The 23,452-nt window shown below is 39.7% G+C and overlaps 1 protein-coding gene across 6 annotated transcripts; it reads left to right on the top strand.

Moving 5' to 3' along the window:
- The first annotated feature begins 4,041 nt into the window (after positions 1-4,041).
- LOC115670226 (E3 ubiquitin-protein ligase listerin) lies at positions 4,042-21,461 on the top strand. 6 transcript variants are annotated; one of them, XM_056319874.1, is made up of 17 exons: positions 4,042-4,411; positions 4,505-4,631; positions 4,852-4,914; positions 6,436-6,513; positions 7,860-7,951; positions 10,213-10,315; positions 12,147-12,299; positions 12,859-13,517; positions 13,659-14,148; positions 14,895-15,400; positions 16,122-16,836; positions 17,122-17,809; positions 18,150-19,150; positions 19,301-19,735; positions 19,956-20,186; positions 20,528-20,965; positions 21,056-21,461. In XM_056319874.1, exons 1-16 carry the CDS (start codon positions 4,356-4,358, stop codon positions 20,756-20,758), a joined length of 5,628 nt encoding a protein of 1,875 aa, XP_056175849.1. In that variant the 5' UTR covers positions 4,042-4,355; the 3' UTR covers positions 20,759-20,965; positions 21,056-21,461. The 6 variants fall into 6 exon arrangements, with proteins under 6 accessions (XP_056175849.1, XP_056175847.1, XP_056175845.1 ...); XM_056319872.1 differs by having other exon boundaries at positions 21,051-21,461; XM_056319870.1 differs by having other exon boundaries at positions 21,046-21,461.
- The last annotated feature ends 1,991 nt before the right edge of the window (positions 21,462-23,452 follow it).

Below are 23,452 nucleotides of genomic sequence, written 5' to 3'. Positions count from 1 at the left end.
GTTCGAATCACTTATAAAAATGAATGAACAAATTTTTTTTTTACCGTTCTCGAAATTGTCGAAACATAAATTTTGATGAATATGAAAATAATTTTAAATAATTAATTATTTTAAACGATACGAACGATCGTTTTTGGAAAATAGGAACGTACTATGCTCAACCCGTTGGGTCCCCGGCCCGTGAATGGATTGGCATAGGCCTGATTTCTTTTCTTTTTTTTTTCCGCTCTCAAAGTTGGATGGGCCAAATCCAACGATCCAATGATGATTGGACAAAAATAATTCCCTCAATGAATTGGCCCGTGCCCTTCTAGTTCTTTGCCATTTATCAATCCTTACTCTAACAAATCACTTCCTCATGCTCATGCTCTCTAATTATTTCCTTTTCTCCTTGCAATGATTTAATTATATTCAAAATGAGAACAACAACAACAATCGTTTCCAATTATCTCAACTCAATCCGGACTTCAGCTTACAAAAATCGTTTGAGTCTTCGGTGAGTTTCGCAACAGTAGTGTTTACGTGCTAACTCCACTTAGGCAACAAGCCCGATTCGATAACGACGAGACACAACAATACGAGAATTAGGAGAATCATTGGGTCCAACGCCACGAGCTAGTCCTGGCCAAAACGCCACCTCTCATGAAACCCTTACCCCACGAAGAAAACCCCCAAACAACTACAATGACGGCTTCGCAAAGAAGAATTTCTAGTGTCGGGAGGACATTCCGGCTCGGGATCAATGCCAATGTTGTTAAGGATGTTGTTTGGAAGATATGTGGTGCCAAATTATCCTGCGATCCACAAGTGAGGTTGACCACTAGAAGAGGCACCATGATGCAGAGATGTCCGCGATCCAGGGAAGCTATTCAAATATGACGATACGTGCCGGAAGTTCGTTTAAGTACAACAAGACGTGGAATCGGTAGGAGCTTGTAGTTTATTAGCTTATCATGGACCAACCCTTTGGCTTCGTAGAAGATCCCCGCTTTTTCTACTATGTGCAAACCGCTCTATAACCACAATTTAGACCCATTTTACGGACAAGAAGCATAAGAAAACTGCAAGTTGCTATACCAAGGGAAAGTGGCGGCGCCGATAACTTCCTGTCTCTTTTAACTTCCGATTTTGGACCAACCCTATGAATTATGCGCACTGTGGACTAGTGTCAACGGCCATTGGGTCAATGAGGATTGGGAATTACGTCACCGAATTCTGACGTTTAAGAAGTTCATATTTCTGCATGATTCCTACGATATGGTTGCTGAAATAATGAGAGCCGTCAATGAGTTTGACATCTCTCTTATAAAATTTTTAACATTACTTTAGATAATGCCAACGGGAACGCCCCTTTGATTCGGGTGTTCCGATAGCTAAATCCTATGTGCAATGGGATTTGCTTCTATGTGTAAAGGGTGTGCTAATACCATTAACTTGTGCGTGTGAGACGGTCTCTGCCAGTTTTACAATTCTACAGCCACCATACGAAGGTGGGTTCAATACATTAGTTGTCGCATTGTTAAGGTATTTGAGGTGAGTCTAGGGTTTCCAAGTAGGTGGGATGGGCATGGAAGAGTATCAAGGGTATTTTGTTATAAGATGCAAAGTGTTGAAGGAAACTTTTGCCAACCCCCCTTTTGACTAATGTGAGTTGCATACATAAACATCTTCCAATAGAAAAACAACCATTTTTGAAGATGGAGGATGCAAAGATGGATAGTGGCGAAATCTCATGATGGTTTTTGGTATTTTTCCTTTATTAGGGTATTAAAAGCTGTAACACCTCTTCATGTGACTATTACTGTAAAAACAATACTCTTATACCACTCAATACTCGTTAATGAAACCTCAATTTGGTACATTAAACTCCATTATTGCATTGTTTGCGAGAGTCACGATAGTCTAATCCCTACAATAGATTCTCCATTAACGTCCATGGTGGTGCTAAAGTTGATTGGTTTTGTGTAGAAAAGAAGACTCGAGTGGATGGAAGCTCTAGAAAGTGGTGGGCAGTTGCCAAAGATGAACGAATGATGGTAGACATGTCAATCGCATTCATAGACTTGTTATTAGCCTATCCTTAATTCCACGCGAGGGTAAATGTGAAAAGTAGGGGCCATGAAATGGGATGAGCGGATCGGGTTGGATTGAAAATAGTACGGCCCATATTGACCCATTTATATATAGTACAAATGGACCCAAATTGGCTTTGGAGATTAAAAAAAAAAGAATTAGATTGACCTGGATAATTAAAGCATGCAATTAAAATGTGTAATCACCGCACATTCATACCTTTTTTAGTTCTTTATAAGCATTTCAATCTTTAGGTTATTTTTTTTAAACTTTTTTTCATTTTTTTACTAACATATTTTTATTTAGTTGATTTATTTTCTTAATTTGATAATTTTTTAATTGAAGTAACATATTCACATAAAAAGCTTAAAATAAGTTAAATGTCTTGGTATAAATATGGATGTGTTTTAACAATATGGGTCGGGTTGGGTTTGGATCGCTAAAATTGTATTGCATAAAAATGGGTCAATACGAATTAAATGAATCGATTTGGATTGGACTATTTTCGATCCGATCCAAATCTGATCAAACCCACCCATTTGATGGGCCTTAATAGAAGAACGGTTTTGTCCTCAAATCCTTGCTGCCAATAGGTCACATGACATCACGTGATTGGTTTTTGAGACATGAGCGGCTTTATTATAATGAACCTATTAACATTCGGTGGGGGTATTGATTTTCGCATTCAAGGGAAAGAAAATGAAAAACAAAAACCTCAAATTGCTCAATGTGAACGAAGTATCGATTCGATTTAAGGACGAAGAGAGATGCCATATGGCTCCGTTTGTTTTGCGGAATATAATCATCTGAAAAATCATTTTTAAAAAAACCCTGACTTGTATCGTTTATAAAAATAAGGGAAAATTTCAATTTGGTACCCAAAGTTGAGTCATTTTCTTAAAAAGGGGTTCAAAGTGGACAAAATGTCAAATAAGGGCCTGAAGTGCCCAATTAGTCTCAATTAAGTACATGGGTTCACCGGCCGGTCAAATGCTCATCGGTCGACGAGCATGTCACTGTTTCGGCTGGGCAATTTCGTCTTTTACTTTTTTTTTTCTCTCTTTTCCTTTTCTTCTTTTTCTTTTTTTTCTCTTTTCCCTCCGTCGGCCATAGCCGGGGTCGGCGGAGGCCGCCCTCACCGGCGTCAGCGAGGGCCGCCCGACGCCGGGCGAGGGCTCGGGCGAGGGTGCCCTCGCCCGCCCAAATCCCGAGCAGGTGGCCCTCGCCGCCGCCGCGGAGGGTGGCCCTCGGGGGCATTGGGCGAGGCCGCCCTCGCCCGGGTTGGGCGTGCGAGGGTCGACCCTCGCCCGATGCCGGCAAGGGAAACCCAGGTCAGCGAGGGCCGACCCTCGGCAGATCTGGCGAGGGCGAGGGTTGCCCTTGTCGGATCTGCCGAGGGTCGACCCTCGCCCGCCTAGCCCGGGCGAGGGCGGCCTCCACCTAAGGCCAGCCACCTCCGCCGGGCCCAGCTCTGGCCGGCAGAGGGAAAAGAGAAAAAAAGAAGAAGAAGAAAAGGAAAAGAGAAAATAAAATAAAATTAAAAGACGAAATTGCCCCGCCGGAACAGTGACGTGCTCGCCGACAGGTGAACATTTGATCGCCCGACGAACCCAAGCCTTTAATTGAGACTAATTGGCCATTTCGGGCCCCTATTTAAGATTAATTAGGTACTTCAGGCCCTTATTTGACACTTGGGACCATTTTTTGAGAAAATGACCACACTTGGGGTACCAAATTGAAATTTTTCCTAAAAATAAACAAAAAATATTTAGATAAAAATTGTCATGGTTAATGATGTGACCAAAAAAAATTGTCATGATTAATGAAAATATTTTTCTATTAGCTATTTATTTTAAATAATAAAAAAAATTATTTTTAAGAAAATTATTTTTTAGATTATTTATTTTTTGCACAACAAACGGAGCTTTGTGTATAAGTTCAAGCGATTTCTAAGGGGACAAAAGCTCGACCTGTAGGCGCTAGAGAGAGAGAGAGAGAGAGAGAGAGAGAGAGAGAGACGGCGACAAAATCGATCGGCCGCCTTTGGTGGCGGCGACGCGCGGCGAGAGAGCGGAGGCGGTGAAGCTGCGAGCCAGTTGAATTGGCTTCGCTCAAGCTCAACCCGTGTGTACTGCACAGCCTCAATCACCATCGCAAAACAGCATCCAAAGCGAAAGAAGCTCTCGAAATCTCGGCGTCTGCGACAGAGGGGGAGGAGGAAGAAGAAGAAGAAGAAGAAGAAGAAGCACAAAACCGGAGAAAGAAGGAGGCGGCTCGCCGAGATGGGGAGGCCAAAAGGAGAAGGAGCTCGAGCCAAGGCGCGCCCTTCGAGCAGCAGGTAGCCCCGCGAGACACCCTCCCGGTGCTAATCTTTTGCACCTAATTGACATGTGGTTTCCGATTGAATTCGATTGTCGTCGCTTTCTGGCAGCCTTGCAGCTTCGCTTTTGCCGGCCGGCTCGACGGCGACGGCGGGCTTCGGAGGATATCTTGGAAGCTCCCGGCTCGATTCTCCGCTTGGCGGCGGCGGCGGCGGCAGCGGCGAGGACGCTGCTTGCGTACGTGTTTATTCTGTCTTTCGCCCGCCCTTTTAAGTGAATTTGTCTTCTTTATGATGCGGCTTAGGTTGTCATTGTTGTTGTATGGTAGAGTTATGGGTTGGATCATTTTGCTAAGTGTATGTGATGCTTGCTGGGAGCTCATAGAGTGTCGGGTTAGTGCGGCGAAATAGCCATGTGGGGGCACTGTCCTTATGGTGATGTGGCGAACTTAATGCAGGGCATAGATGGTGAATTGGTGCAGCACTTGAAGAGGCTTGGCAGAAAGGATCCCACCACCAAGGTGCTGTACTTTGAACATGCTGTTGTTGCAAAAATTTGAATGTTATCGCAAGCCGTGTTGCTCTAAGATGAGAATAAAACGACCTTTTCATTTTCTTTCTTTTTCCATATATATGGTATATTTTGCTTATAGTTTGGTTGACAATTTTCGAGATTTACTTGGTAACTTACAGCTTTTGGGTTCTGGTTATTTCTTTTAAGATTTAAGCAAAAAGGCCTCAATTCATCCTGGTGGGCTTTACTGTATTTAGTCGGTGACTGTACAAATTATTTCCAGTAGTAAGGATTTGACTCAGTTTTGTTGGTGAGCTAGTTCTTTCACATGGTTGTGCTTTGCACTACTTATGAAAGACGGGGTGGGGGTGGGGGTGGGGGTGGGGGGAATGATTGATTAATTTTCTCTAACTGATGCAGTGCAACTATCGGTATTCTTTTCTTCTGCATTCTACTAGTGTAACTTCACTTCATTTTAAAACTCCAGAGTGTCACAGCCTCACTTGGAAGAAGTGAAGTTTCAAGGGCTCTAGGAAAAATCTGTGGCATGAAATTTGTTGCTAAAAAGGATGCTTATAAAGCTGTGAAGTAATTTCTTTGTATTTACAGCGAGTTGATTTTTTTTTGGTTGGATTGGATCTTAGAATAATATACAGGATTATATATATCTAACATTAAGCTATGACGGGTTTTACCTTATATAGGACTATGTATTATCGGACCTGCTGGTGTATGTGCATTCTTGATATAGTAGGTTGAATGGTGGGCCGGTGGCAGTGTTGCCCTATCTGAGGATGGGCATTAGTTGGTTACAGGCCTTTCTACACCAATATAAGGAAGGATCGGTAATAGCTAGGCCATGGAGACCAACTTATTCACAGATCCCTCCCTTCTGGCTTCTATTTTGTTGTCAATCTTCTCCAGTGAACGGCCTGCTAGGATATCTAGTGTAGAACGAGTGCATTAGAGTACACGATGGGTGAGAAGAAGCAGGGTAGGATATGTTGGTTGTCTATCATTTTGTTTGTGTTTAGTTTACTTAAAACATGGTCTCCTACTGCTTGAGTGATTATTTGGTGCACTTAGGTTTGTGTTGCATGAAGACATTCAATGTGTGTTAATGTGGCACTAGAATATTGGTCTCAACATGCTGCCATCATTCTTCTGTTCATCCATTGCGCATTGTTTATTTGTTTTGGGATTTTCAGTTAATCTTAGATTCTGAATGACGAGGATTCAGTAGCTCTATCTTCTCCATGATGTTGTAGGGTTAGAGATTTGAGTTTTCATACATAGGAAGCTGAAGTGCAGTGGCAGTGTGGCACTGTTTATAATTTGGTCATAAATGGTGCTCCATGCTCGGTGATCACTATGCAATTCTATTTATGATCAATGGATAGCAATGATTTAGATCATGTACACTTTTGGTGCTTGCTATGATTTTGATTGGTGATTGACAGCCCTATACCAGTTCTTAGAGAAGGTAAACCGCTATAGTATCTCTTACTCTTTGTATTTTCTTCAACAGCTTAAAGCACTGGGATCTTTATCTGTCCTGCTGAAGGGGAGGTCGAAGGAGGATATAATACCAGTAATGCCACAATGGGTAAGGTCCATTTATGTGTCCTTATAACACATCCTTTTCGACGTTGTCTGCATTTTCTGTTTCTCTTTTGATCAAAGGCGCTTGTGAATGCTAGGACATAAAATTAAGCCAGTGGTCATGGTTTTTAGAGTTTCTTAGAGTTGGAAAGGAATAGAAAGGAGTGAAAGTTGCATGTCAATGGAGGTTAATGGCATTATGGAACTATTTATCCTTGGCATTGGAATGCTGTATTCTAACTTATGAGAATTCGACCCCAAAAAAAAAAAACTTATGAGAAGAATAGTAGTAGGAGTGATGTTAAAAGGCAGAAATATTGCATGTATTCAGATCCTTTCCTTCTATCTATATGCATAGAATTTGATATTTATTGATGTGGCTCAAGGGAAAATGGAGTCACCGGCATCTTTAAAAGATAAAGGCGCACCATGACACATACCTCTTCTTGTTTCATCCATCTCTGCTGGACTGTTTGCATTAAAGATACTAAATGGTCTTTTTGCTAGGTATTCGAAGATTCAATTTCCACAAACTTCTTGCGTGTCCATTTCTTCAGTTGTAACTTAAATTGCTTATTGCTCATATCTCCTTGTTGGCAATAAAAGCTGACAGCATGGGTAATTGTTAGTACTGGAGCTTTTTGCAAACATGATGATCAGGCTTTGCCTAAACTTTGGGCTCACTTGATAAAACCGAAAAATAAGTGCTGAAGATTAGGTATTGAATATTAAGTGCGAAGTCTCTAATTGATGAAAATAAAAAGTTAGTTTTAATGATAGATGAAGATTACATAATAAATTTTATTAGTTTTATACCAAACATGGAATAGTGAGCATTATTGAAAGGTTTTTGACAATATAATATGCAAGATTTTATTTTCCATCGAATATTTTAGTACTTAGCTTGGCTAAGTAAGCCCTTCCTTACCTCATTAAGTGATTTTTGACTTAAAAATCAATTAAGTTGTGTGTATTTGGTGAATATCAGTTGCGGAAAAGTTTAATTTTCTGCACTTAATGTGGTTGTCAAACACTTCCTTGCTTTTTAGGCGGGAAAACTAATTTAGAAGGATGTTATGCAGCTTTAGAGGACAACTTGTGTTACCTTTTTGTCTATGGTTCTTTTTGTTTTCTCCTTTCTTTGCTTGAGGAGAGTGGAGTGAGAAGACTGAAGTTCAAGCAAATGTTTCAGCTAGGTGGTGGTGGTGTTGGTAATTATGATGTTTAAGGATAAGGATATTTTCTTCTTTAGGTCATTAAGTGTTAAGTTAATGATTATTTGTTATTTTCCATGTTGAAGTCTTCTGACCGACGTCATAGTTCATTATTAGGGTTCTGTCGCTTTTGTAGGCATTTGAGTACAAGAGGCTGTTGCTGGATTACAATAGAGAAGTTCGCCGAGCCACGCATGAAACAATGTCTGTTCTTGTTGTCTCTATCGGGTAAGTTTGCTCACCTTTTATGCTGACTAATTGGGCTTTTCTGCTTGCTGAAGCAGTTTGCCATTCTGATTTCTAGAGCGATTTGCTTGCTATTCCTTTTATATCTTTAGGAGACAACTTTTGGCATATAATCTTGCATGTTATTTTTGGTGTTATCTGTTTGGTTTCTATATTCTATATGGATGTGTGGCTTTATCTTTATTAAGCTGTTGAGAGTGAATCAGCAAGTGCCTTTTAGTTGCTTATTATGAGAGGTGTGCAAAAAATCCAGTGAACTGAAACCCTGATGGAACAGGAAATTTTCAGTCATTGTGTAGTACTATTTGATTTTTGGGCCTACTTGATATTCTTTTTCTTTCGGGACAGTCTGGTTGTCTGGTCAAAAAGTATAAAACCCCGAAACCTAATTTGAACTGAACAAACAGCTAATAGTAGTATTTTATAGTTATTTCCGTTACCATTTTGAGTCCGAGTGAAGATGACACCGAACACCTTTTCCTTATCACCCTCGTTTACGTCTTTCCAAAGCAAAATGAACTCTCCTTTATGAGTTCACTGCTGAAGAAATCATCACAACTTCTGTATCTCTCAACTTCATTCGAATTCTTCTCTCACGATTAAATGCATTTTCCCCCAAACTTACATGGACCCTAACCTGATCGCTCGACAGAAAAATAAAATTGGCGAGCTTGGTTGAGTTTTAAGTATCATCAGGAACACATTAACATTTAGAAATCCTCGTTCAACTTCTAATTGTCCAGGTCCAAGCTCTGCTGGAATTATCTTCAGATGCTTCTTCACATAACTGTGAGTTTGTTTCATGAAAGTTGAAAAATTTCTAACCTCAAGTGGTGGGAAGAACTCAATGAGGATAAGGTAGACAAGTTTAGGTTTAGCCATTGAATACCATTCCAGTTTAATTAGTTCTGTTCAGATCTTCATAATTCAGTCGGATATTCTTACTAAGTTTCGCCTCTAGTGACTCTTTGAATCATGCGCATTTGAGCTTAGAAGCCGAGAGCAGGGGACTCTATCCAATCTTTCAATACTGATTTGAAGAAATAATTCCTATCCAAAATTTTAATTTCTGATGCAGTTTTAGTGCGAAACCAAATGGGACTGAACTGTAGACACCCGTACTCATTACATCTAAAGCTTTGCAATGGCTATGATCTGCTTGCAGAATATCAGCCTGCCAAAAAAGGGAAATAACACATCTCTTTCTGTCATTTGTTCGTCAAGAATGTTTTCTGTTAACCATTGTAGGCAGATATCATTTTTCTTTGTTGTAATCACGTGCAGAGTTGCAACACCCTAAAATTCAAATAAGAGTGTTTTTCTCCACTGTATTGGTAGCTATCTGCACCTGAGCCACTTTCATAAGTTGTAGATTGTTATGTAGCATCTTGAGATCACCATTTGTTATGCTAAAATCACCTTGGACGATGATCAGGAAAGAGCTTCTATTCTCTTAGATATACTTTATTTACTCCTATCTGTACTTTTGTGACAGACAATCAGCAAACATTCTCCTACTTGATGTGCTCATCGAACGTGCATGTTATCATTCAAATGAGGAATATTAAGTGCATGGAGTAAAATCCTCCTTATTGTAGACCTATAGATTGTCCCCCTAGCTCAAGTGACATCATATTGACTTAAAAACTCCATGTGTACTACTTCAGAATGATTTGGAGAAATGCTCAGTGAATGCTTGTTATTTGTATTTACTTTTCTAGACTACAAATAACATGTGGAAGTTCTGATTGCTTTTAAATCTTTTGTCAACCTTTTATTAAGTTAATTATTTATCTTATATCCTTCTGGTGTCTAATAAACCATTGATAATTCAAGAAAAGAAAATATCTTCTTGTCTTTATTTGGGAGATTGGTATAAATGTTGGAACTAGAGGGGGTTTGTTTGATTAAACTAGCTTTTTATGGATCTTGGTGATGCTATTTTATTTGGTCCCGCAACCATCTTAGAGAAGCTTTCATGAGATGTGTGTTTTTTTGGAGTTGCTGTAGGTCTTCCTTGATATATGGAGGATTAAAGGGAAGAATCCATCACTCAACCTAACTATTACTCTATTCTTTTCCAATAGAATTATAATCTTTTATAATTATCTTTTGTGGATTTGTGCTCTAGTTCTTGACTGGTCATTCTTCAAGATTGATTTGGCAAAATTTCCTACATGTGCTTGCCTTGCTTTTGTGGGAAATTGTTGAAAGCATTCTTAATAATTTGTTCATATCTTCAGGCGAGATTTGGCTCCGCACTTGAAGTCTCTGATGGGACCTTGGTGGTTCTCTCAATTCGATCCAGTTTTTGAGGTTTCCCAATCTTCTAAGCGGTCATTTCAGGTGCATTGGTTTCTTATATTGGTTAGATACCTTTTGAATTGTGTTGGATGGAGGTCTTTGTATTTCCTACCCAACATGGATGCCTCAATGGTTACATTTACAAAACTTTGTATGGGTCTGGGGTTTTGCACCCCACACGATGTTTACCTAGAGTGGGTACTCCATGTGTCATCGAACAGGGATAAGGACAGGATATGCCGCTTGTCAAGAAAGCATTTTGTAAGAGATAAGCTTTAGTGGGTTTTTGATTTCAGTCCCAGACTCCCATTAAATATTGAAGCATTCATCTGGGTCCTTAACTGGGTAATTTTGTAAAGGAACAGTTATTAGTTATTTTGCTTTGAAATTACTGGTAAGGTGCTACATTGACAATTATTTATCAAATAAACCACTAGTAGCCCAACTTACTTTTTACGAATTGAAAACTTAAATTAGGCGAAAGAATGTACAATATTATTTTTTATATTCTATAGTAAGTCAGTGTCTTTTGATCGAGTATGCGGTGGGGTTGATTTGTTAGCCAATTTTAGAGATCTATAATCAACAGTACCCAATGGGATGCTGTACACCAATGGTTCTTGGATATAAACCAGGCAAGGATATCTTAAATCAGCTGGTAATAAATCAGGACATGTCAGTTGAATGGTTGAAGTTCGAAGCAGGCTTCTTCAAAGGCGTCGTCCATGATAGCTGGTGATGAACAATGATGGTAAACAACTAAGCCTTACTATCCTGCGTGGAATTGGTTCTGCGCAATCTTTAACCAACAATTTTGTCATTGTATTTTTCTTGGTCCAGGACACATAGATTAAATTATAAACATCACATGGTGAGTTTGTCGCATTACCTTGAAAGCATTATTAGAAAATTAAATTTCAAAATGGAATTGATGACATCATCGCAGCATTCTAATCATGACAATAAGAAAATCGAGCATATTTTAGACTCTTGTAAAATCTTTAAACTCTAGCATGTACTTGCAAATTCTAATCTTTTCTGATGTAGAGGATTTTAAACTATGCAAGTGGAAGAAGTTCATAAAGCCAGCTAACGTTCTGGAGGATGATGAATATTACCTAATCACTCTATACGGAACAAGTGTTCTAATTGAAGACATAAAGAAAATAATGTGAACTTTTAGTGGGTCAATGCGGCTTCTGTGCATCCAGCCTTTACTAGATGATTTCGTCTGATGTAGTGTATTGATAGAATTCCACCCGAATACTTAAAGCTAATGCAATAAATCTTTTCAATGTTGATATTTTAATTTGAAAAACACTCATAGCATGAGCGTATAGGTAACAACAGAAACCTCCTCAGGCAGGAGTTTTAGTACGGTGTGCATTGTTGTTTCATGGGTTTCAATTGGTTTCATCCCAGCGTGGACTTAAGTCTCGTCAATTTCCATTTGATGTTTACATAATATGAAACATGAACCTCTGTTGCAAACATTGGCGGGTCATTACACTTGGTGAAAATGGTTCATCAAGGTTTCATCACTGGTGTTGATAAAGTCGAGATTGCCTATTTTGGGGGAGTTCCTCCATTGATCCATCTTCTGGGATGACTTTCATGTGCAAGCCTGCAAGGACTTGAATAAACCCACTGAGGACAAATTTCAATGTACATTGTGGGGTGTTCTATGATGCTACAGATGTTTGGAAGGAATTTATTTTTGTTTCTAATTTTGTGATTTGCTATGAAGATATAAACTTTTGGTTGCAGATCTTTTGACGCAAAAATATTTGACCAAGTGTTGGAAAATCTAGCTAGCATTCTTGTGTCCGCTGTAATAGTTTGATGTTAAGCGTTTGCTTTCTTTGAATAACAGGCAGCCTTTCCTTCCAAGGAAAAGAGATTAGATGCTTTAGCTCTATGTGCAACTGAGATGTGTATATATCTGGAAGAAAATCTAAAGCTCACAGCACAAGGCTTGTTTGATAAGGCAGCTGCTTTGGATGAAATAGAACAGATGCATCAACAGGTACCAAATTAATGACCTTTTACACTTGATTTCTGATTTTCATTGTCCCCACAGATGAATGATGAATTCCATGCAACTTTGCTAATGCTTTTCCATTCAGTAAGTGCTCATCTCATGAACAATATGAATTCTCTGGAACTATCAATTAAGGCTTAACAGTCTTGGTTCCTGAGATAAAGCAATTCCATAACTTTCAATTACCAAGAAATTTTTTGCCTCCTTTTGAATGAAGAACCTAAAATCCTGGAGCTACCCAGGGAAAGTAAAAGACGTGTTTTGTACTGCCGTTCTCCAATTGCTAATTGTAATATTCATTGATGATTTTCTCCTTGAGGCTTTCTACTTAAACTAGATATTTTATCATTGTTGTTTGTCCTGTGTCCCTCTCTTTGCAATCATGTTAATTAATGTTGCTACATTTGCTGCTGGCTATACTGTCTTTGAGTTTTTTCCCTTGTGGAGTTCTGCTGAAGCAAGATCTTTGGCTTGTGATAGTAATGTGTTGATGTCCTTATCTCTACAATAGTGATCTTGATCTTCTCTTAATCCTTTGTTGCAGGTGATTACCTCATCCTTGCTGGCACTGGCGACACTTCTTGATGTTTTCATTTCATTGCAATCTGAAAGACTTGGTTTTGAGAATATAACCACTGAACCAAAGCATGGTCCAAAAGCCAGGTCTACTGCCATGGTTTATGCAGAGAAGTTGTTTTCCTATCACAAATGTTTTCTAGACTTCCTGAAGTCTGATAGTGCTGCCATTCGATCTGCTACGTATGCAGTATTGAGGAGTTTCATGAAAAATGTCCCTCATGTTTTTAATGAAGGAAATTTGAAAACTCTAGCGGCCCCAATATTAGGTGCCTTTCAGGAAAAAGATCCTTCATGTCATGCACTGATGTGGGACGTGGTGTTGATCTTTTCAAAAAGTTTCCCAGATTGTTGGAATTTTTTGAACGCTCAGAAAATCGTACTAAATCGGCTTTGGCATTTCCTCCGGAGTGGATGCTTTGGATCTCAGCAGATCTCTTATCCTGCTTTATTAGTGTTCCTAGAGACTATGCCTCATAATGTAGTTCGGGGGGAACAATTTTTCCTTGACTTGTTCCACAACCTTTGGGCCGGAAGAAAACCTTCTGTTTCCTCTATCGAAGATCGAACTGCATTCTTTCGTGCATTTAAGGAATGCTTCCTTTGGGCATTGCAGATTGCATCCAGGTGGGGTGTTTTAGTTTTTGTCTTGCATGTTTTGTATGCTGATTATCTTTCTGGTAGGAGATTAGAAATTATGTCTGACAGCATACTATATGTAAGTTCTTTTCATGTAATTGTAACAGTTTGTTTTCTCAACGATGCCAGGTATTGTGACGAAGTGAGCTCTGTTCATTGCCGTCAAAGTACTCTTGTTGAGAATATTCTTGTAAAACTTTTGTGGGAAGACTTTGTGCTTGTTTTCAGTCCAAAGGTTCAGAGTGGAATCCTCACAGGGATATCTACTGAATCACCTGAAGACCGGAGTCCTGATGTTCGAAAAAATATTATGGAAAAACCATCTCTTAGATATCCTTTGTCCTATCTCCAGGACTTAGGAAAATGCATTGTAGAAATTCTTTCAGGCATCTTTCAGATAGAACATGATCTGCTTTCTGGTTTCTCTGTGGCGTTTCGTGAGAGCTTTAGGGGCATATGTCAGCATTCTGAGAATGGAGGACGCGTGGAAAGTGTAGAGCGATTGATTCAGTTTCTGTTGCTAATGGAGCACCATGCTGTAAGAAAAAGTGAATACTGGCCCCTGGATTACATAGTGGGACCAACGTTAGCTGGGTCTTTTTCATCGATAGAATCACTTGTAAGTTAACTAATATGGTTGCTTACTTGTGTCTTCCTTTTCTTCTGTGCCAGTAATGTACTTGCTCATCATACATGATGCTTCATATGTCTTTGAGAATCCATATTCTTTAACTTGATATCTTTCACTTTAGGGACTTCTCCAGTGCTTTGTATTGTAGTCTTGGAAATCTGTATCCTCCTTAGTATGCTTGGGAAATTGATATAGAAACAATGACTCTCGCTATAAAGGAATCTGACATTAAGATTCAATTTTTTGTGTCCTTTTGAACAGTTCTTGTTTCATTAAGTGGGCTAAAATTTCTAGACATCTTTGCTTTCTTGGTGTAGTGATTTACCTTCACCTATTGAAGACACGTGCTTTGATTTCTCTCTGAATATCACTTCAACAAATTTTTTTTCTGTTTCCTGTTTCCTTCACGAGCAGGTTTGTCATATTTAAATGCCTTTTCACTGTAGTAAGTTGGAGGCACTAGGTTGTCGAACTGTTTCTGACACCTGGTGTTTGTCATGAAACCAATGATTTCCTTGAACTTTATGACAGCCCTGTTAAATCTGTACTCATTGTTTGAATAATGTCAAATGTCAATGATATATACATTTTCTCCTTAAAAGGAGAAAGTTAAATGATTTGTGGTAATTTTTCTCCTGTTTTAGAACACAGTACATAATATTGGTCAGTTTGTGGTGCTTTTTTTAGCCATAGTTCCAATGTTGTGTTTCAACTGTTTACTTTTCTTGAACCAGGACTCACCAGATGGAATTAGATTCCTGTCAGCTGCAATTTCAATTTTTGGACCAAACAAGATGGTTAAGGTACTTCTAGTCCCAGATAAAGGGAGTTCTTCTCTTAGTCCATTTGAAGAGCAGAGCAGGAAATTGGAGTCGGAGCATTTCATGCATATATTTGAGAAACGATTTGTTCCTTGGTGCTTGAGAGGAAGTGGCAGCTGTAGTGCTGCCCGTCTGGATTTGTTGCTTGCATTGTTTGACGATGAATGCTTATCTGAGCAATGGAGCCTTGTTTTGTCTCACACAATTAAACTTCGAAGTGATGACCCTGAACATGCAGCTATGCTATGCCCACTCCTGCAGAAAGCAAGAGACAAAATAACTAAGCGGCAGTTAGCAGAATCCGAACTGCATGTAAATTCCTATGTAGAACGTTGGCGTCATGACCTTTTAGATTCATTGGCTGTTGCTGTGGCTTGTTCCTGTCCTCCCAATAGGATTCAAGAAGCCGATTTTTTGTGGTATGTTTATGAGCAGGATGCTGGAACATTCTATCAATTGTTTGTATTATCTGGTTCTTTGATATGTTTTCCCATGTTATGGCATAGTAAATGACCTGCTGGCCAAATAAGAAAAAAGAATAATCAGTGATCTTCTTCTTGTGGCATGATGAGTTTAGTCATCTTCTTTCTAAACGATTTTTTTCCCCTTCTTCATCTTAACCTGATAGTCCATTATCTTCTGATTTGGAATTTTTGTTGGGTGGTTATGCATTGCTACATGTGTAGGTTTATGGTCTTTTTTTACCCAAGTCTTGGCTGCAGCAGAAACCTGGGCCAATTTCTACTGCCGAAGCTTCTATTTGTGTGCTAAAGACATTGTGAAGTGATGCATTTTGCATGGTTGGCCTCAGTGTGCATGCATGTTACTTCATGGTCCAACTAAGTTGTAATTACTTACCATTGAACTATCTTATGTTATCATTTTTTGGGGATGTGCTTGTTTATTTCAGAGGATCCTGTATCCCGTGTGGTTGTTGTACGATCCCTGAATCTCGGTTTAATGGAACTAGGTTCTGTATTTCCTCAAAAACCCAAGTTTACAATACATTTTTATGAGGAACCCTAGTTTTCACGAATGCAGAAGAAAATTAGGCTTTTCTTCTACCGTACAGTTAGCTCTGTGTTGCTGAGGGTCTTGAACGTTCCTTTGTCTCCTTGTGATTTACTTTGCTGTTTGCAGCTCTGCTCTTGGTGGCTCCTCAAAGGATGATCAGATCTCTCTTCTATCAAGGGATTCGTGTGTCCTGGTGTTCAAAGCGCTTCTAGAGAAGTTGGTTTATTTTATCCTTGGGTCCTCTTTCAAATGGGTGAGAGATGCAGGCTCAACATTGGCTTCCGGAATAGGAGATCTCATGATAGATGGGGAAAGCCATAGCGACAAGATTGACATGGCCAAATCTGCTCTTGAGGTTCTTCTGGGAAGCTTTTATTGCTTAATGACACTCAATGAGGATGAACTAGTTTCAAATATTTTAGCAGCAATTTTTATTCTTCACTGGGAAAGCCACATGGGGGACTCATTGTATGATGTGCCTGATGATAAATCACTGAATTTGAAGACCAGATTTGAAATTGGCAAATCTTTGCATTCTTTTCTTTGCAAAATAAATAGTCATTTTTGTCAAGATCTTGGCATTCACTGTCGGGAGAAATCAAGTACAGTCTTGGTTCAATCTATCAGGTTTGCCATCTTAAAAGAACATGATCTTGACGCCAGTAAGGTCACATCATTGTGCTGTGAGTGGATACTTGAAGTTGTTGAATTTTTCTGTCTGGGTCAATATGAGGAGCAAATTCTGCTTGAGCAGCTCCTCAAGAAGAGTGATCAGTGGCCTGTGTGGATCTCAGTTGACTTCGACTCTCAATGTGGTGAAAATGTTTTGACTGGTAGCAATGTAAGTAAGATATTTATGTCCTTATCCCTAGAGCTAATTGTTATATGATTTTTGTACTCCTCGCTGCTCTTGAACCGCTTTGGTTCGGACATCCTCCCTCCATCATAGCCAACTTTACTACTACCTCCTTAGCTGTCTGTTTGACCATTGTTTTATTTAAAGTCTATTTATCATCTAACTTGTGAATCTGGATTTCCTACTTCTCTAATGGGGAAAGGAAAGTTTCATTCAGCTTTTGGTTAACTGAAATTGAAGTAGAATGAATATGTGTGGTATACTATGCAGATTTCTGGAGGTTACAAGTTTGCTTCTCTGGTTGACAAGCTTATCTCAAAAAAAGGTGTTGATAGAGTTTTTTGTCGCAACACTTCACATGTTTCCTCACTGTCTGAAGAAACAGTGGAAGAGATTACCCATCGAGCGTGGCTTGCTGCTGAAATGTTATGCACCTGGGAATGGCCTGGGGGCAGTTCCATCACTACATTCTTACCACTGTTGAGTGCGTATGCTCAAAGTGAAGCACAGCCTCCTAGGGAAGGTTTACTAGATTCCATTTTTGACATTTTACTAGATGCTGCTCTGGTTCAAGGACGAAGTAGCGCACAGAGCTTTCCCAATTTTTATGGCACTACTGCTGATGAAGTGAAAAACATTAAAGAGCCCTTTGTGAGGGCTCTTTTGTCTTTGGTCGTGACCCTTTTCAATGATGATGTATGGAAGTATGACAAAGCAAGGACCTTATTTCAAGTGCTTATCAATAAGCTTCTAATTGGTGATACTGTCAGCATAAACTGTCTTCGGATTCTTCCTTTGATAATAAGAATTCTTATCCAACCATTATGTCGGAGCCATAAAAATCTCACTGATTTAGAGTCACTAGCTTTAGAGGATGATGAGGTGCAGGAAACAATTATGGGCTGGTTACAGAGACTATTGTCATTCCCACCTCTGGTCACATGGCAAAGGGACAATGGTAAGGGATTATTTTTCTGAATTTGCGACAAATTGCCTTTTGTGGTATACATGAAGCCTATGTAGTGATATCTAATGATCTTCTTCTCTACGTGCTGAATGTCACTTCTTCTATCTGAATCAAACATATGGTCCTGTCTAATTTTGTATGGAAATTAGTTAATTTTCTAGTTATTCAACGAATTTTATAAAATGACATGCTATAAAATATGAATTTAGAGTTATGCTGTCATTGAGCAATTATGTTCATTTTCTTCTGGGGTACACCGAACGACCCTTAAGGTGTGAGTGTTACTGATTGTACTATTGAGTGAGCATCTTTCTTTTGGTTATTGATGCAGACATGGAGGAGTGGTTCCACTTGGTTGTATCTTGTTATCCGATAGGTGCATCAGACAGATCAAATGTGCCAAAATCAGAGAGGAGGATCAGCCTCAGGGAGAAAACGCTCTTGCTTGATTTCTTTCGAAAGCAGAGAGTCAGTATTGACTTGTCAAATGCTTCGAATCATCTGCAGATGTTGCTGTCAAAGCTAATAGTCTTTTCAGTTGGTTATTGTGCCAATGACTTCAATGAAGAAGATTGGGACTTCGTATTGTCCATGACGAGGTTTTGGATTCAATCAGTTGTTGTAATGATGGAGGACGTTGTAGAGAATGTAAACGATTTGATATCTGATGACTCTTGTTCTGATAAGTTAGATCTTAGCATCATTAAGAAGCTAGAGCAAATTGTTTTAATTAGGGACCGTAGTCGGATAGAGACAGCCAAATCTGCACTTTTAGTATATTCTTCTTTCTCCAATTTCCAACTAGCAAAAGTTGCAGATGATCAAGATCCTTCAAGAACTGAGAAATGGGAGTCCATGAAAGATAGAATAACCGGGGGTATACTTAGGATCTTTTTATGTGCTGGTCTTGCTGAGGCCATTGCAAGTTTACACTCTCATAAGGCTGCTTCTGTTGTAGCATCTTCACTGCTTGATAATCTTTACTTTTGGGAGTCGGTGGCGCGTGGAGTTAATGAATCCTCTCCCCTTGCTAGAGAAAGAGCAGTGAGGTCAGTAGATTTTTGGGGTCTGAGCAAAGGATCTATAAGTTCACTTTATGCCATTCTATTCTCTCCCAAGCCAGCACCATCGTTGCAGTTTGCTGCTTACAGAATGCTTTCCAGTGAAACTGTTTCTCACTTGGCTATCGGAGAAGAAACTATGCATACCTTGGATGGCGAGCAGGATTCCAGCAGCATTGAAGAGCAAAATGTCCATATGAAGGAGGAAATATCTTCCATGATTGAGAAATCCCATCAGATGTTTGAGATGGATTTGCTGGCAGAAGAACGGGTATTAATGTTTGGTCAATGAGCATCTCATTTCATTCATATTGCTATCATATAGTGTTAGAGTCAGCCACCTGCATAGTGTAGGCTCTTCCATGTTTAAACAGACTGATGTGGTCATGAAATACCATTTCATTCGATGTTTCTTTTGCAGGTGCACATACTTCTTGCTTGGTCCTTGTTGCTATCACATATATGGTCTTTACCATCTTCACCTGCAAGAGAGCGATTGGTTCAGTATATACATAATTCTGTTGATCCAGTTATTATTGACTGCCTATTTCAGCATATTTTGGATGTGGCAGTGCCATCGAATCAGAAAAAGAAAGACACGGAGTTTCCTGCGGTGGTATATGAGGCTGCAAAAGAGGCCATCACCAGAGGTCGTTTGTTGTCTTCAGTGGAATCTCTTTGGCCTATTGAGCCACTGACAATGGCATCACTTGCTGGAGCAATTTTTGGAATGATGCTTCGTCTTCTTCCTGCCTACGTGCGAGAGTGGTTTGGATATCTGCGTGACCGGTCAACAATAGAATATTTCACAAAAACATGGTGCAGCCCTCCCTTAATCTCAAATGAGTTATCCCAGGTGTGTGTAATTTAATTAAGATTATGTCAGGTAATTTCTGTTGAAGGGACTTAAACATATGAAATTTGTTAGGTTTTGGATGAAAATGTTACACTTAAGTGGCCTTGTAGTAGTATGTTCAAGAGAGTTTGATTACGGCAAACTTTCCTTAATGTATGATTAGTTTGATGATATGACTTCTTCCTTTATAAATTGTCTGATGCATCAATACTTGTTGCAGATCAAGAAAGCCAGCTTTATAGATGAAAACTTTTCAATTCGGGTAAGCAAAGCCGCAAATGAGGTTGTTGCCACCTATACAAAGGAAGAGACTGGATTTGACCTAGTCATTCGTCTTCCTGCATCATACCCATTACAGCAAGTTGATGTCGACTGTCCAAGGAGTAAGGGTATTAGCGAAGACAAGCAGAGGAAGTGGTTATTGTCCATGATGTCATTTGTGCGCAATCAGGTAAATGCTTTATAGTTTTTAGTTCATTGTTTATTTTTTATTGCCTTTTGGAAGCTGAGGTTCGGGAATCTTAAGCCGGATACTTATATGTGATTGACAAGTTCGGGCTGCTATACTTTAGGAGTTCAAAATGAGCTCCCTCCAAGCCTTTTTTATGTACAGATAATTTGTGTGGGTGTGCACCTTAGGGTGTGATGATCCAGCAGTAGTAATATTAGTAATCAAAAGTTCTTATACCATCTGCTCCAAATTCTCGTAATTTAGGAGAAATGAGTGGCTAATGTTTATAAGCTGACGGAAGCATATTTTGAAACTTCATATCATGTCGTCATATCGTGCAGAATGGAGCTTTAGCTGAAGCTATTCGTATATGGAAACGGAATATCGACAAGAAATTTGAAGGTATTGAAGAATGCCCTATCTGCTACAGCATTATCCACACAGAGAACCATAGCCTTCCAAGCAAGGCTTGCAAAGTCTGCAAACATAAATTCCACAGTAAATGCATTTTCAAGTGGTTCAATACTTCACAAAAGTCAAATTGCCCTCTATGCCAATCTACTTTCCTATGAGGAGATTAGAAATGCAATATGGATTTGGCATTTATTTGTTGGTGCCACCATGTGGATTGGTGATGATGGTCTGCCACTGTGTGGTGCATACCCACTGGAGGTGATCGAGTTGGGAATTCATAGGATGTGCAAGCATCGAAATTCTCTCTTCGCAGCGGGTTGGATATCTTCCTAGGTAGAGTCGTGCGATGTTTAACATGCAAAGTTGTAGGTACTTTCTCCCTCTCTCAAATGTGTGTGCCCATACACAGAGCCATTGCTAATTTTACTTTCTTTTGTTTCTCTAGAAAAGCGCAGTTTAGCATGGCGACAGCAATGGAAGCTTAGATCAGAAAGGCAGCAAAATTGTATCTTAAGATGATTTCGTGAATGCCTTTTGTGAATGAGAAGAGTGCCTCCCATCTCAAGTTTTGTACCTGCTAGGTCAGTCCTCAGCTTCTTATCATGACCCGACTACGAACGTTAAGTATGAGATGCATTTTTTGACATTCGAATTGTACATATCCGATATGCTCATAGCAAGAAACTATGTGGTCATACAGGGGAAGCATGATTTTTTAGCTTTATGAGATTATAAGCACATCATAGAGCACTCCACACTTTCTGCTACAAACAGTGATTCAAGTGATACCCGTTATATGTAGTGGTACGTGATATTGTTCTTTTTACCTGTGTAATAAGATTGTAGTTTGTTCTCGTCAAATGGATAGTTTGACTTTGTTTGTTTAGCGGAAAACATTTTCCACATTTTCCGGCATTTGGATTGTTTAGGAAAACGAGTCAACGGAATAGGTTTTCCTAGTCAATTGAAAATTTATGCCTAAATTCAGGAAAATGATTTTCTATTTAAAAATTGAAAATCATTTTTCAAAATATGACTAGATATTAGCGCTTGGATCAGAAACTCTGCGTTTGGGCACGAGAACCCTAATGCTCATTCTCGGGCCCTTAGTTGAGCCTCGCCGGCGGCTAGGCGAGGCCCGACCTCGCCGGATCTGGCGAGGTCGATCCTCGCCTGGCTATGGCGAGGGCCGGGTGAGCCTCGCGGCAATCTAGCGACCCTAGGCTCGCCCTGCGACGGCGACTGCGAGCCTCGCCATGGGCTGGCAAGGCTCGACCTTCGGACGCGAGGTCCAGCCTCTGGACACGTGGCACGCTCGAGGCCGGCGGGGTCCATCTAGGCCTTTGCTCTCCGGGCCGGTCACCGCCCGGCGAGCGGCTGAAGGAAGAGGGAGAAGGAAAAAAAAAGAAAAGAATTCAAAAAAATATTATTAAATTTTGTCCACGTCGGATCGGTGGCCGGTCGCCGGCCGACCGACGTCCACGCGTTAGCAAACCGGCCAAAAGAACTCGAATTGACACTATATCAAAAGGTTTAGGATTCAATTGGTATAAAAAATAGGTTTATGACTAAATTGGCACTATCCCAAAAGGTTTAGGACTTATTCAGCACTTTTCCCGACGCTGGGCCCGAGTCCCTAGAGCTCACAGTTCGATCCATTGATGCCGGGCATGGGTTCATTAGGGGTTGAGCCTATGACTTAGGTGTCGATGCCTGTGCTTGGGTCCCTTGGGGTTGGACCCCGTTATGTGACCCGTCTTGAATCTTAATAGTTTTAAAATGGGCTATGATTTAAGATTGCAAATTGGTTTGGGATAACATTTCCCAAATTTATGAAAAAAAGACACCACAAGTGCCATAACTTTTGTAGATGCACTCACTTGAGTGTCATAATTTTTTATTCGATTACTTGAGTGTCATAATTTATGTACAGAATTCACTTGAGTGACATAACTTTTTTTCCGATTACTTGATTGCTATATAACTTTTCAATCGAAAACTTAAGTATCATAGCATTTTATACCGTTCACCACAAGTGTTATGGCGTCGGATTTCTTGCACTCAAGTGAATGTTTTTAAAATGTCGTGAGACTCAAGTAGTTTTCCCTAACATTTTTGCTACCCAAGCAATGAAACTATGTCTGAGGAAGATTATGAGAAGATCAAATAAATCTAACGCAAAAAGGCTTTTGGAGCCTTAGTTCTCGACAAATTTCAGGTATTGGAGATTAGCAGCTGCGATAATTCCTCTAGTCAAACAGTTTAGTATACCCTTTTTTTCCCATTCTCTTTCATCCTCTTTTACTTTTTCAATAGCTTCAATTATTGAAATCCCTATACAAATTAGTTATCCCAACGTGTGATTGAATAATACAATCCCTTCGAAGTTGCGACCACCTATGCCTTCATGAATTGGCACACACTATTGGGAAACTTACCTATTGCCCTCAAATTTATAGGGTTGTTGTAAATTGCCTCGCCGATGTTGCAAATTTTGCAATTTGCCCCTTGAATTTTGGAAATCGGTTGTGATGTGTCCCCTGGCGTTGACTCCAACCAAATTTTACTTGGAACTACGACCACATCATTACACATGACTGATTACATGTCATACAAGTATATATATGCATGAAAAAGTTAAAGAATAATTCAGAAAAGTATTTCATGTGAGAGCATGTATTAAAGTGCCAACAAGAATTTGACTGGAGTGGATGGCAAACTCGCGTTGTATACAGTTCTGAAACATGTATTTGATTAGTTCCTATATGTTTTTGCTCATGCAGATAGATAATTTATGATCACATTGCCTTCCACAGCTAGTCACATAGTCAGACTCGTGAGAAAAATTTGGT

The sequence above is a fragment of the Syzygium oleosum genome, unplaced genomic scaffold, assembly GCF_021117445.2.
Source record: "Syzygium oleosum isolate NSW1041296 unplaced genomic scaffold, Sole_v2.1 Sole_v2.19, whole genome shotgun sequence".
NCBI classification, from domain to species: domain Eukaryota; kingdom Viridiplantae; phylum Streptophyta; class Magnoliopsida; order Myrtales; family Myrtaceae; genus Syzygium; species Syzygium oleosum.
This window is presented reverse-complemented; position numbering and strand designations above follow the sequence as displayed.

Excerpts from the sequence above, each read along its gene's own strand:
- LOC115670226 (XM_056319874.1), top strand. The coding sequence starts at position 4,356 with ATGGGGAGGCCAAAAGGAGAAGGAGCTCGAGCCAAGGCGCGCCCTTCG. Across the intron at positions 4,632-4,851 it reads GCGGCGAGGACGCTGCTTGC|GGCATAGATGGTGAATTGGT; the intron begins GTACGTGTTTAT and ends AACTTAATGCAG. Across the intron at positions 19,736-19,955 it reads TCTCAAATGAGTTATCCCAG|ATCAAGAAAGCCAGCTTTAT; the intron begins GTGTGTGTAATT and ends TACTTGTTGCAG.